At 39.1% G+C, this 14810-nt stretch overlaps 2 protein-coding genes across 2 annotated transcripts in view; one reads left to right on the top strand and one right to left on the bottom strand.

The window, feature by feature from the left end:
- ELP4 (elongator acetyltransferase complex subunit 4) overlaps positions 1–14810 on the bottom strand; it is a gene marked incomplete at its 5' end in the record, with an annotated part of 140559 nt that overhangs the window by 125133 nt on the left and 616 nt on the right. The window contains 2 exons of the mRNA XM_082761378.1: positions 7830–7865; positions 12655–13214. Coding sequence (XP_082617504.1) covers positions 7830–7865; positions 12655–13214 — 596 coding nt within the window. The remainder of the gene's footprint in view (positions 1–7829; positions 7866–12654; positions 13215–14810) is intronic.
- Positions 12956–14810, top strand: part of IMMP1L (inner mitochondrial membrane peptidase subunit 1) — a 32068-nt gene continuing 30213 nt past the window's right edge. The window contains exon 1 of the mRNA XM_082762754.1: positions 12956–12981. The gene's annotated coding sequence lies outside the window, so the exon portion shown is untranslated. The remainder of the gene's footprint in view (positions 12982–14810) is intronic.

The following is a 14810-nucleotide window of genomic DNA, read 5'->3' as shown; positions in this document are numbered from 1 at the left end:
CACTTCCAGTGCTTAGATTAACAAGACACGGAAATTGGTAAATTTCAAAATTTGAAATTTTCAAATTCACTGGGGAAGGAAGAGTTCTACCAGAAACACTCCCTATTCTCCATGGGACATCAGGGCAACACACAATTTATCTCCTTGCTTGTCATTTCACTCTCAGATTTAGTATGTGAGATACCTTGTCTTTTTCTTCTTTTTCTTTTTTTTTTTTTTTTTAAATGTTAAAAGGTATACACTACTAATTTGGCAAAAATTAATTGTTTCATTTCTTTCTTCTCCTTCTACACAATAATCCCTTCAGCTTCCAAGATTACTGACTTTGTTGTTAAGTAGAAATATTTTTTATAAAGTTTCTCTTTCATTAAAACCATGAAAAAAGAATTCTGTTTGAAAAAGAAATTAATTAAAAGCAACTGTAAACCATCACTTTCTGACAGAGAAATAAACCCAAGGGAGTACAATAATTACAACACTATTCCTACTACTACTAGCCATTGATGCATGCAGCTTATTGTAGTCTAAGGGATTTAAGAACTCAGATTATATTCTTTCATTTACCTTTGAGACTGTTAACCTGCTTAGCAGGACATACTAGCCTTCTGATCCACTTCCAGTAACATATTAACATAAAAGTGGCATATTTCTCTTTCCAAAAATAACAATCTAGTGAAGAATACGGACAGATCAGTACTGTGAGAAGTGCAATATTCACAAATGCTTACTGTTGTTTCCTGTTAAAATTTCACCAGAACTGGTGAAATTTCTAAAAGAATTACAGAATTACAAACTTATTTCCTTGAAAGTTTAGAGCCATTAAATACTTTATATAGTTTACTCTAGCTTCCTTTATTCTATTTAGTGATTAATAAAGATACTAAAGAAGTGTTTTCCTAGTGATTCAGGTCCATAGATTGTGCCATGACTTGAGGATGTTGATCCTCGTGAGACTAGGATGGAGACAAAAGGCTCATTTCAGATAAAACCAAATCCCAACCGGGGAAGCAAAGAGTAGAACTGACACCAACTAAAGTTTTTAAGAAGTATTACAGTATTATTTGTTAAACGTATTATTTGAAACCTGCCTAGCCCTTAAATTGCTTCAAAAAGAGGAAAAAACAAAACAAAACAAACAACAACACAAACATAACTGGAGTGGTTCTTCTTTGTAACTGGAGTCCAGGAACATATATGGTTCCCACCCACAGCTCTTTACAGCTATACATTATGGATTATAGACTTCCATGTGCTAATTTCCATCTATGAAGCTCTCAGTTTAAGAACCAAAGCCACTTACACATCACTAAAGTGACAGCATGATATCTATTTTTTCAAAAAATAAAAAGTATGTCTGAGCTACCTAAGAGGTCACCAAGCCTCCCATGTAATCGCTGCAGCAGATGTCAGTGGAGGCAATGCTGTTAGACCTCCCTCCCTTTGAACAAAAGAAGAAAAGGGACATAAGTCGGGCGTTCTGGAAGAATCCTCAGCTGTAATATCTACCACATCTTGACAAATCACAAAACTTGATTTTCACGTATAGGTTAAAGTTCACCTTCTTCATCATTTGGAGCACACAAACACCAAGCTGCATTGCATACAGACGGGATTTAACTCACATTTACCAGAGTATGAGCCAATATCCCATTTAATCAAAGCATTTTTAGCTTGGGTTTGTGTTTGCAACTATACAGAGAGTCTCTCTGGATCATCATTTTTAATATTAATTATTCCTTAGGAAGTAAACAGCATGGTCAGTTATGTGCCAAACATAACATAGAAACTCTGTAAAACTGGATAAACGTAAGAAATCATACTGTGCATTGATGATTACGTAACTAAACTTAGAGGGAATGAGACTGTAGTAGTTAAGAATATTTTTTATATATATACGAAGTGGTGGGGAACAGGAAAAAACCCTTCCACTGACTTGCCCAAGATTATAATTTGAGCGTTAGATTTATTTCTAATCTAACGGGACTGAAGAGGTTTTTACCCTGCCATACCCTTCCAAACCTCCTTTTGCAAAGCAATGAGGAGCTTTCACATTAGCAAATTAAAAACGTTGTTCAGTGTGAAGAAGCATTTTAGCACTAGCCTTTCCTCTTGTCTTCTTACATCAACTTTCTTAACAGTAAACTTAACAGTGAAAACATGAAAATGAACTATTGGAGAGTGATCTAAATATAAAACACCTCATAGTCTGCTACAGTACTCAAAGGATTAAATGTGTCTCAGAAAGCCTTTACAAACAGTGTATCTTGAATTGTTAAAGTCAATGCATCTGTAAGAATCCCTCAGTTCTTCAATTTGTCACATAGAGGATGGCTTTTTATTGATTCATTTCTAGGTCACTAAACTTTTGTGGTATTCAAAAGATCTAAAGTGCACCCATATGGGGCTTTTCTGATAGCATCCATTGTACCCTGGATTCAACAGTTACATTGCTATTCAAAACCAGAGGAGTACAGCTTTCTTTTTCTAAATAAACAAACAAATCATTTAGCACAGGTATTTCAGTAGCTCACTGATTATTTTCATAGGTAAAGTGGGCAAAATGCTTTCAAGGATTTTTGTTTTCTGATAACTCCTGGACTTACTCGTTGATGGCTAGGATAAATGCTTGACTGTTATCTTTATTTTTCCAAAGTACACACACATCCAGAAGAACTACCTCCTTCCTATACGGGTAGGAACTAACATTAAGTGTATTTTAGTCAGCCAAGAAACTTAAGACAAGCCTGGCCCAAATCTTTATTCTTAGCCTCTGTACTAAATGGCTGTCCCGTCAGCAGCCTTCATTGTGAACTTCACTTCTAGCTAACAAGGCGCGCAGACAAACGAGACTCGTGCAGCTGCAGACTCTTTTCTGGGTCCAGTCACCACAAGTCACACAACAGTCCACAGCTTTCTCCGATTCTTTCTGAACAAAGAGTATTCTATAGCTAAGTAGCAGGTGAGTAACTAGTGAAGCGTAAAACTATACAAGGAAAAGAGATCATTTACCTAGAAGTTATGTATATTGTCTCCGGGACAAAACCTTTTCTGATCGCGCAGATTAAGGACATAAATAAAATACTTTATTTTGACCATTATCTGAAGGCCTCTTTCCACAACAGCATGCTTTCATGGACAAAACAGTTATGAAGAAAATGCAGTATTGTCAGTATCAGCACAATGAATTCCAGCATACAGCCACGTCGAAAACAAAGGATAAAGACCAATTCCTATTTCTGGCTTCTCTCACCCCTATACCGTACAGGTTTCTGAACACTTACGAGACATGCTCAACACCTTTGTGCATGGACTGTCTGTGGGACTAGCAGGAATCAGTGGGTCATGGAATTAGATACCAAATTTTAAGATACTGGAGTTAAGCTGGAGCACAGAAAACAAAGAGAGCAGATATGTGTGAGGCACTGTAACCAGACGGTTTATATAATCATTAAGGACAAAAATCTCACGTAATTATGGAAATTTATGTCTAAGCATATGGCATCAAGAATTAAAAAAAAATCCCTAGCCCTAAGTGCTCCCCCTGCACCAGAGGTGTTTGTGTTCCAAGGGTGGGATGGAGGAGAAGCGCTGTAACTTGAAGGGGAACAAAAGTCACCATAAGGCAACAAAGATGCATGGATCATGTTTGTAACAACTAACTTTTAAACATCTGTATATTGAATGACACCAAGGTCTTTGAAAAACTCCAGAGATAATTTGTAGCTTAATTACTTACAAAGATCAGAGCTATAAGGTGAAAAAATAAGACTGCAGCAATGTAATGTACAGATAGCTTTTTTTCCCCTCTTTACAAAGCCTAGACAGGTTGCCCTAGAGCTGCCAAAAGCCTGTCATAGCCTATCAGTATTGATCATTTTTTTCACCAGATAGCTCTACAGCATAGTACTGTGACCTAAGGTGAGTCTTTCTGTAGCTACGAAACATTTCTCTGAATTGCTGCAGGTTATAAGACGCGATTATTTCAATAATCTGAAATTCCATTTTAAAGATACTTTACTAATGTCCACATTTACTAACCCTGAGGGGATATACTCTGTGTCACTTGCATTTAATTAGCACATGCCAACACTGAGTTGTCAAACATACAAGTTACAATATTTGGCATTTGGCCACATTTCAGAAAGGTGAATTCTGATTAACTTGTATTTTGTATAATTATATTTGGAAAATCACTGTTTTGCACCTCTCTGGAGATTATCTTTTTCAATTTTAAAAAAGATGATAAATTCAATTATATTGACAAGTGAAGAGAGCTCTTACCAGTCAGGTTAAATTGCATGTCTAACAAAAATAAGAATAGCTAATTAAAGTAGCTGAAACTGCTGCAGGGCTTCGAACGCACAGGTATGGACCTGCTTTTAACCAAACAACTTTAACTTTTTATAATTGACCTCAGCTACTAACAAAAACCCTCCTACTGATAATCTTTAAAACATTTAGCCATCAATGACCTTGTCAAAGCTACAGCATCTCAAAGGTATGTAGGAACAGGCTCCGATAGGGTACCCAGGACAGCCCTATCTGAGCACACCGTAACTCACTATGCAGAATGCAAACCACATTGTTCTGAAAACTCTTCCTAGGGGTGGCGAAACAGCAGGTCTAAGCACACTGGGGAGCGGGAGGAAAGGAGTTTGTTTAATCAGCAGCTACACTATTTGTTTGTTTTGAAAGGGGAGACTCTTCCATACGGCTAATCTGCTGGAGCAGTTTAAGGTGAAAGAGCCAACAAGTGGTCACACATTGGTATTGAGCAAACTGTCTGGGTAGCGTTCAAATTCCATTTCACTCAAGAGTCAGAGTGCCAGTTTGACCGCTTCTTATAAACCCAGTACAGGAATCCCTCTTGAAATTAGAGTACCAGTTAAAAAAAAATAATAATTAAATCTTACTATAGGAACAAAACCCAGTAAGTTTCAGGTTCCTCTAGTATCTTGCGTAAGATAATCATGTACCTCAACTCTCTAATTTTCATATAAATAAAACACTGTCAAAAGAACATACTATAGAAGTTCAATTGAAATCAATTGAAATCATGATGCTTATTATTATGATTTGAATTTAAAAAAATTGAGCACTTATATTTCAAACATTACTTTACAGTCACATCCAGTAACCTGTGCCATTACTACATCTCCAGAACACAACTGTTAAAATAAATATTTTAATATCCTGAATCTACTATTATTTGGTTAAATTAACCAAGATAATGTGTCAAATAATGAAGATGAGCATTTAATTTGCAAAGGGAGCTAAGCTAAAAGTAATGCAATTTATTCTTGCCTTAGAGAATGTTGAAGGGAGGGGAGAAGAATTTAACCTTTTTATAACACTTGGAGTACAACACAGAAAGATCTTCCTAGGAGGTTTATCGCTGACAGCTTCAATCCTGTATAATATTAAGCTTGCCTAGACTAATCTCATGACAGATTTTTTTGTGTGTATTGACAGGATATTCTAACAATGCAGCTACAATTTTGCCTGCACCAACTTTAAAAATTAGTCTAAAAGTTTTTAGACTAATGAGTCATGAATAAATATAGTTCTCCCTTCAAGACTTTTGGTATATAATTACACGTTTCAAAATAACATATGGAAAGTTTTATTTTGGAAAAAAAAATAGTTTTCAAATCTAAAAGTGAAATTCTCCTTCATGTTTCCATAAGCTAAGCTTAATAGCAGATCACAAATAAACAGTCATGCACTCAGAGGAAAAAACAAACAAACACAAAAACCATCCAGGTAAGAATCCTATCATTTTCAAATCACGGAGTATTGGCATCTCTTTCATTAGAACAGCAAGGTCACCACCTTTTGTATTCACTTCATCTGGTGCCATTTAGGTCAGGTGAAGCGGATATCTAACCCTATGCTCAACAGTAGGCAAAAGCAGATGTTTAGGATAGGGTAATAAGAACTGAACAAGCAAATACGGTGCTTCGCTTGCTCAGCCTCGCACTGTTAGTAGCTCAAGGACTTCCCAAACCAGGCTTGGTATCCATGTACTTAGTAATCCAAACTGCTTTCTGTTCCATGAAGTTGCCTACTTTCCCACTGATAGCATGATTTTTTTTTTTTTTAATTATTATTATTATTTGTTTTCTTTCACAACACTCTACGGTAAATTATTCCGCTACTTAACTACATACTGTGCAAAGAACCAACTTCTTCTGTTTCATGTCAATTTTATAGACAGAAGATTCATTTGATATGAGCCAGTTCTACTGACAGGGACAATGAATATCATGGGAAGACAAGACAAGAAGTTTCATAATCTGTGATCTCTGAAAAATATGATAGGTTCTAACTTTTTCCTCCTTCTGACCATAGAAAGACCGCAGCTCTTCTCAAACTGTGTCAGAAAAGATCTCTTAAAGCAGTTAAGACATAAAATTTTTAACATTTCCCCTGAGTTCACATAGATGTGGGTGAAATGTCATAAGAAAAATAAGCTTAATTGGTATTCTCTTCCTCAAGAAAGGCCAAATACTCTCTTCTAGTTCTGACTCTTCAGTTCTCCTCTTCCCCTTGTACCAGCTCTGGTACACATCTCACATATTAACTCTGGTCACTAAGCCAAGACAAAAGTCTCCACTTCAACCAGATCAGTTTTTTGTATGCTTAGAGAGCTGAATCATCTCAGCAAAGAATTGAAAAGCACTAGTACCAGCTCAAGGAAGAGGACTGCAAAGCCATGAAGAGAGAGGAGGATTTGGACAACTTCTTTTACCAAAAGCGAACTGCTGTACCAATTCTCAAAAAAATTGAACTTAAATGGTTGCCATTAGACAGGTGGTAACCTATATGAAATCAGGTAATGTCAGTGAACTTTTTCTGTCAGACAACTATTCAAATTACTTCGATCTGCATCACAACATACAGCAGTTTATAGATTTTTATTTAAAAATTGAGATTTTCTAAGATTCACTAAAGACAGCAACATCTGTCTCTAAACAGCCTGTAATGATAGTTAAAATGTAGAAATAAGAACTAGCCTTACAGTAACAAGACATAACATAACCTTTCTCATGGGGAAACTGAAAACACTGTTCAATTTCTAGGACAGGTTCATATAAACCCTACACTAGCCAAAGATAACATGATGTAACCCCAATATTGTCTAGAAGAGAACTCAGATAAGCCCTCTCCGTATTTTCCTGTTATATTCTTCAGTGTTAAAATTATTTGAAATGTTGTAACAGTTCAAAATATCATGACCCAATCTACAAACGGAGACACAAAGGCAGGTGAAGTTAAAGACTGGTCTCCTTAGTGATGGTTGTCATTTGAAAGTGAAAGTAAAGATAGGCAAAATGTTAGGACCACATCATTTTATTCCTTCAGAAAATAACTGAAAATTACTGATTACATCTTACTTAAGGTTGAAAGACTGAACAACTGCCAGCCTACTGGTGTCTTTCTCTAGAGGCATGAAGACCTTGTTTTTGCCTACATATTTCATACCAGCGAAATATAAATTATCTCTAGTAATATTGTTTAAGTGATCAGCAGACTTAACTTCTTAGATGTAAAAAGCCTACTTCAGAACATCAGGAAGGTTACAGTGGGAAGGATGAAATGACACTCTCTGAAGTTGTGAAGCTAGCTTGCATTATGTGCTACTTAGATCCTTGTTTTCTTTTGAGGTATAGCTCAAAAGCTTTAATTCAGCAGCTCCACAGCATTTAAAAGAGAAATGGGAAGTGTGGTTTTTATACACAATAAAAAGACAGGTCATTTAATAATATATTGAAATTAGCAGAATAAGCCACATTCTGATATATTTTATTTACATATTCTATACTAACCAATAAGAAGAAGGGTTCCAACAGCTAAGCCTCCACCTGGAAAGAAAACAAAATGAAGAAGAGAGTAAGACTACATTTTAATGCTACGTTAGAGAACAATTGAGTTTTCTTAGTTTATAAGTCAAAGAAAGGTGATAACAGGGAATTTAAAAATACAAAAGTGAACAACATTTTAATTACCTTTGCAATACTTCCTACAATTCTCTATTATGAAATAATTACACATTGCATGTAATTATATATTACACATTACAATTACTTTCACAATATACTGTACTATCATCGTCATGGCAAAAAAGATCCTGCAGAGCTCTATGCAACTATACTCAAGTCCTACAATAACGATTTATGATCTCTGCCAGGGAATTTTTACTTGGATGACTCAAGTGAGTAAACGTTCTCCAAAGTACATCCATATCAATCACTACCAGGTGATATTGCTTTGTACCAAGAACCACGTACACAAAGTGGCCTGCTAAGATGCTCACAAATTCCCCACTGAAGTCAGCCAGGCAAAATCCTGGCTGCCTAGTTTTTGTTGTGTTACTGAAAATAGACAAAACAATAAGGCAGGGATGATTTCACCCAATAAGAGCTGGACTGACACTTCATAAAATAAAATAAACCTGAAAAAAATACTATTAAAGTATTTTTGAGTATGTCTTGGACACAGAAGCAGCTCTATCAATACAGCTGCATAAAATATTTGTTTAAAAATATATTTTAACCAATTGGACACAACTTTCTTCTTTTTGCTCAAACAATTGCAATCAATGCTTATGTTCCAATCACAGATGACCAAATGAATAAGAGACTGAAACGGATACAGCCCATATGTTTTGATGCACAGGCTCTTATCCTATCAATCTCAACAGTATAAAAAAAAAAAAAAAATAAAAAAAAAATCTATGAACTCTTGTTCTGACTGATTTATTTGTTCCTCAAAGAGAAAACAAGTATAATTATGTAACAGTGGTTTAAATGATTGTCTCAAGAAGGAATTTAAACAGAGAAGGTATATGAAAAAATCATGTTTTACTTCACGTGAAGAGCAAAAAAATTGTATAATCTGCATTCCAAGACAGAAAATATTGGAATAACTTGAAGTTAGACTACAAATATTTTATTGAATGTAAGACCACGACAGGAAAGCTCCAAAAGCTTTGGAAGCATTTGGATGATCACATGAAACCAGTCTATTGCAGTGCTTTGCATGAATGAAACTGCAGTATGTCTTCCACAATTAAATCCTGCTCTAAAAGCAAGCTGGGAGCAAACCGAATCACATCAGTGCAGCATCCAAAGGTTTTGATAAAAAAAGTCTCTACAGTCAGACTCCAGTGAATAGCGTAACAGTCTATCAAATTAAGAGCTCATTAAACTTCACTGGACATTGATTCCTAAAGGAGTTGGATCGATTTCTTCATCTTTACTTCTGCTGATGGGACTACAAATATCTGTAGCACCTATAAAGTTGATGTATACCCAGGAGGAAGAGAAAAAGTACATTTCTCTCCTGTAGGCCAAACAGATGCCAAAGGACCATAGGTCTAAGGACTACAGTAGACTTCATTTTTATCAAGATACAATGAATTCTGCATTCACCACTGATTTATGTGAACTCATCTTCAGCTCCTTAATGCTGCTGAGCAGCTAAGTTTCTATGCACATTCTAGCAAAAGTCACCCGACGACCTAGAATGCAATATAACTATACAGATTATAACATCAATAGGATTTGCAAACAATATACGTGCTTTTCCATTTTCATGTTATACATAATTACCTCCAAAATTAAGGATTTTAGCACCAGGACAGAATATCAACAGATTGGAGGAAAAAAACATTCAAAGAAATATTTTAAGGAAGCATTACTTGTAATATGACTGCCAAGACACAAGGTATCAATGTTTGAGTATCAATAAATGATATCAGAGCAATCTAGGTATTGTGCATTAGTAGCATAACAGTACATGCTGCCTACTATAAAAAGCCAAGGTACAGGACTTGGCATAAGCAAGCCAGAACTAGAAGACATAAAACAGCTCCAAGTGTTGCTCTGTATAGGTAGAACAAGGATGCTGCTTATAAGCCATGCTGAGTAAGCAGCCAAAACAGTAAGTGCTTTTACAAAGTAGACGAACATCTGACATGAAACATTCTGGCTGCTGACCTTGTATTTCCTACTTAAAACAACAGCAAAAAATAAACAACAACAAACAAACAAAACCAAACAAATAAACACATCAAATCACAGGCCAAAGCCCGTGAAAGAAAAGACTAAAAATTGTGAAACACAAGACCATAAAAACAAAAGAGTAAAGAGAGATTTTTTGCTTGCATTGGTGGTACAGGTGTGGTAGCAGCATGTCTAGAATGATCACAAGGCTTCTACAAAAGTCACAGAAGTGTTAATATTGTTCCTTTGTTACGCCTGAACTCAAAACACAGCAGAATCACTTCACTGCCATGCCAGGAGGCTACCAGAAATTTAGTGGCACATCACAGTGCAAACATTCAGTCAGCTACTCATTTCATCGCTGTGTCTCAGTGCATGACAGATAGCTTAAGCTATGCTCCTGAACCGAGATGTACAAACTCCTCCGTATTTATGGCAAATGTATCAAGGAATCGAATATTTCCTAGATACTTTTTTAAAAGAACTGTAAGTACTAGTTACTAGAAAGACAGAATGAAATCCCTGTGTTCTGGTTCACCAATTTTTGCTCCATTTGGTCTGTTCAGAAAAAAAAAATAAAAAAATATATATATATACACACACACACAAAAGCTCTACCACAAGGATAAAGGAGAAAAAAGTACCAAAATCACGCTTGATACAAAGCATGCTTTAAATATTCAATTCTGGGAGGAGACAGAAAGCACGTGCTGCTAACAACAGCTGCTTAAAACTAGTACATGGAAAAAAAGTAACTCAAAATGATGAGATTTTACCAAAACACAATTTCACATAGGAAATAGGGTCAGAGCGATAAGTAAGGATTACTTCATGGCAATAATGACTGAAAATCTTGGTTATCTGAAGCTCCCTTGTAGCCACCACAGATGTAGTGTCTCTTGTCTTTAAACAGCTCGTACAAGAGAGAATATTTGTCAGCCAGTACCTCAACACAAAGTACTCCCAAGCTTTATTTTCAGGTCACCAGTTGTAGTGCCTCTTCCTACCAGCCAGAGCTGTAATGTGTGTATACCCTGGATGCTAAAGGGAAACTTGAGTAGGAAGGTTGGCTGAATAAGATGTTGGGGAGAGTTTAAGCAAGGATATTTTATTTGACGGAATGTAAAACTGTTGCAGTTACCATGGTAATGTGTTCGTATTTCAATGAGCAACAATAATAGTAAATTAGGCAAAAAGCAGGCCGCAGGAAAAAGTAGCAGGAACGTTGATAAAATCAGAAGGAAGTTAAAATCTTTATGTTCCCTAAGAAATCTGATGTGATCTTTTTTATTTATTTATTTATTTATTTATTTATTTTTGCCATTTTTATTTTGTTCTGCTCGTATCTAAGGCAGTACTACACGCAAACAACCAGGCGAGTTTTCTAACTTTCTGCATTGCCACTTAGAGCAACGAGGTTTCAGATCCTCAGGACAGAAACACAAGAAATGTTGCAACTTGAGAAGTGTCAACGATTGTTTTCAATGAGTATCTGTGGCCTTTTCTCAAGCAGCTTGAAACTGACCATTTAACACCAAACAAGGGATGTTTACATTATACAACAGTTGCAACTCTCTACAGAGAACTCCTTTGAAATCAGACATACCTGGTCTGTAACACTTGAAGAACACTTTACATTATATTCCACCTGAATATAAAGCTGGGGGATGTAGAGGGCCTCACTGCTAAGACAGCATTTGCAGTGCAGCACTGATCTACCACCTTTTTTAAGGGAAATGCACTTACTAAGAAACAGCTAGTGATCAACTCTGTGCAAATCAACACGTAGCTGTGAGGTGCAAGAAATTCCTCCATGTATCCTCTGCCTTCCCCTCTTTTCCAAAGTTCCCAATTAGACCTGTGTCTAGTAACACCACGCTTGCTGCCATGTCCCTTACTTACAGTTATTCCCAAGCTACCTCTGTCTGTCAAATAATTCAGTATCTGCCTTGCAGATCCTGGACCAAAACGTGTAAGAAAGGGGTGAGCCCCATGGAGGGCCACGGAGATGGTGCACGAGACCCACGCTGAGCCTTTGAGGGCCCCACTCAGCTCCCAGGAAGCTGTGACTGAAGGGCAAGGAGGCCACTGAAGGTTTGATATAGAATATACCTGATATAGGGTTTTTCAGAGATGCCACATCCTAAAAAAAAAGTTAAGGTATTTCCAAGAGTTTCTGTTCCTAGGGTCAAAGAGAAGGGTCTTTTTTAAAGCGTAAAGCCCCTTAGGTCAGGAAATTACTGAGCATTAAGGCAAGGAAAGGGTATTTTAGAAATAAATGAGACATACTGGAAAAAAAAGCCTTCCCAATTTCCACACCAAACCCCAAATCCCGTCAGGGAGCGCCTGCAGGCTGCGGGAGCTGCCGGCACCAGGAGCTGTCCACACGCCCCGACCCACGCCGAGCCACAGCCGCTATTTCTACACTGAAAAAAAAAAAAAAAAAAAAAGGAACAGGAAAAGGGATTCGCTGCAAAGGCTCAGAGCACCTCACGAGCTCCATCTCTGCGAAAGGGGGGGACGAGAGACAGCCCCGGGGGCGCCGACCGCTGCCCTCGCCTCAGGGAACCGCGCTGATGGGCCCGGCGGGAAGGGGGTGCGGGGGGGGGGGGGGAATGAGGGGCGGGGGGAGCCGCTCTCCACCGACCTAGCACAGCGTCCAGGGACGGCAGCCCGCTGGAGAGCAGCAGCTGCCCGTGCCGAGCGGAGGGCCGGGTGCCCGGCAGGGCGGACAGGCGGCTGCCGCCCGCCGCCGCCTTGCGCTGGAAGCTGGTGGCGGGGCCGCCCGCGGCTGCGGTGCCCGCTGTGGTACCGGCCCCGGCCCCCCGCGCCGCCATTTCGGCTTCGCCTGACAGCGGGGGAAGCCCGCCCGCTGGGCGCAGCCAATAGCGGGGCGGCTGGGGAGCCCGCTGCCCAATGGCAGCGCGCCTTGTTGGCACGTGGAGGGCCGGGCGGCCCGGTGGCGAGCGGGCAGGTGAGCGGGCAGCGCGCTGAGGGGAGCGGGGCCGGGCTGAGGGGGTGGCCCCGGGGGAGCCGGGCACGGAGAGCCCCCGGCACGGAGAGACCCCGGCCCTGCTCGGTTCCCTCGGGCTGGAGGCGGAGGGGCCGGGGGTGAAGCCCGGCCGGGCCTCGGCAGCCTCCCGTAACGGCGGCGGTGGGGGGGGGGGCCCGGGCGGCCCCGTCAGGTGCGGGCCTGGGGAACCGCTCCTGGGGGGGGGTGTAGGGTAAATATAAAAGGGTGTGCTCGTGAGGCTCTAATCTTACAATTCCCTCCTCTTTAATTTAGCTTTAATTTAATTTGGATGCATGCGTGCTTTGTTGTTGTAAAGCGTGGTTTTCAGATGTGTGTGTTCGTCGAGTGCTTTTTTTTTAATGAAAAATTATGAATGCTCACATTAAATATAAACAGGAAGAAAGATCAACGCGTTAACAATACGTTAACAGTCCCGCAGTACCGCTTCTCCCCTGCGTATCGGTTTCGTGCACAGGGATGTGAAGTTTCAGCAGTGTGTGCTCCTAGCTGGTGGCAGGGCGTTAATTTTGCTGCTGCCCAGCTTCTTTTCGTGTTAAAGAGTTAAGGGCCTTCGTCAAGAGTATCCTGAGAGTTGTCTTACTGTTCTGCATTTGCTGCCAAACTCTGAGTTATTGAATAATAAACAATTTCAAACTTAGGTGATTGTCCAGCACAAGTGGTGGTGGTGGAGAATCAAAAGACATGTTTAAAAAAAAATAAACAAAAAACAAACATGGCAAGAAATAAACATATCTATTAAATGTCATTTTCTATGATCTGACTAATGATTGGTGGAAATCTGGAACAGGATTCACAATTCTTTTGAAAAAGCTCAAGAATCAGGTATTGTTGGTGTAAACTCTGTGTGTCATTGCGTGAGGAGCTTGAAACTGGTAGAGTTCTCAACTTTTAAAGCCTCGCACCAGCTCTTCCATTTCTTTCTGTATTATAGTTCCAGTGTCCAATACCTAAATTGTTCCAGCAGTGAGTGCTTGCAGGTGTGTGTAACCTATGTATTAGAGAGCTTTTTGTATATAACACTTGTAACCTGGAGAGGTTACCTTTGTTAAGTGGCCACGTCTCTCATATCAGAGACGGAATTGAATGATAAACTACCTGCATGTTGTCTCGCTGATTTATTTTTTTACCATCACCCCCATGCAGAGCAGCACACTTCCTTTTGCTCCTTCAGCAAGACAGTACTTCTTTGCTTGTTTTTAAGGATGTTAAAACAGATTACATTAACTTTACAGAATAGGTATAAATAAATATGCAGGGCTGAGCCTCCTCTTTCTATTCTTCTCTTTCTTATTACTATTTCTCTGACAAGTAGTTATTCTATTCTTCCTTTTTATCTCATTTTCCCATTGAAATTAAAACCAGAGGCTAAATAATTGTCAGACACAGAACCCAAATTCTGAAAGCGTTTTGTAATTGGCAACACTTGTGCCGTGCTCCTACCGTTTTTAGAATTTCTTGCATGAAACATGTTTAGCTTCAGTCAAAGATTCCTGGAAATCTCAGCCTTTCCTGACCGGATATAATATGCCACTGTCGCTACAAGAGAAAGTCTCGTTTCCTTTTCCTCCTCTGCTTCCACTGATTCAGTCCAGCAGAGCCAGGGGCTTGTCAGATCCTTTCTAGAGCCGATTCAGCTCACTGATCTGATGTGGAACTACCCATCTGCTTTCTTGATAGGTTGATTTTGTGTTCTGTTGCTGAGCAGACGCAATAAGGAAAAGGGTATTTACACACAGTGGGCAGTGGGCAACGAAACCTTCCAGCTTTTG

Source organism: Aythya marila (assembly GCF_965140915.1).
Source record: "Aythya marila genome assembly, chromosome: 5".
Taxonomy (NCBI): Eukaryota; Metazoa; Chordata; class Aves; order Anseriformes; family Anatidae; genus Aythya; species Aythya marila.
This window is presented reverse-complemented; position numbering and strand designations above follow the sequence as displayed.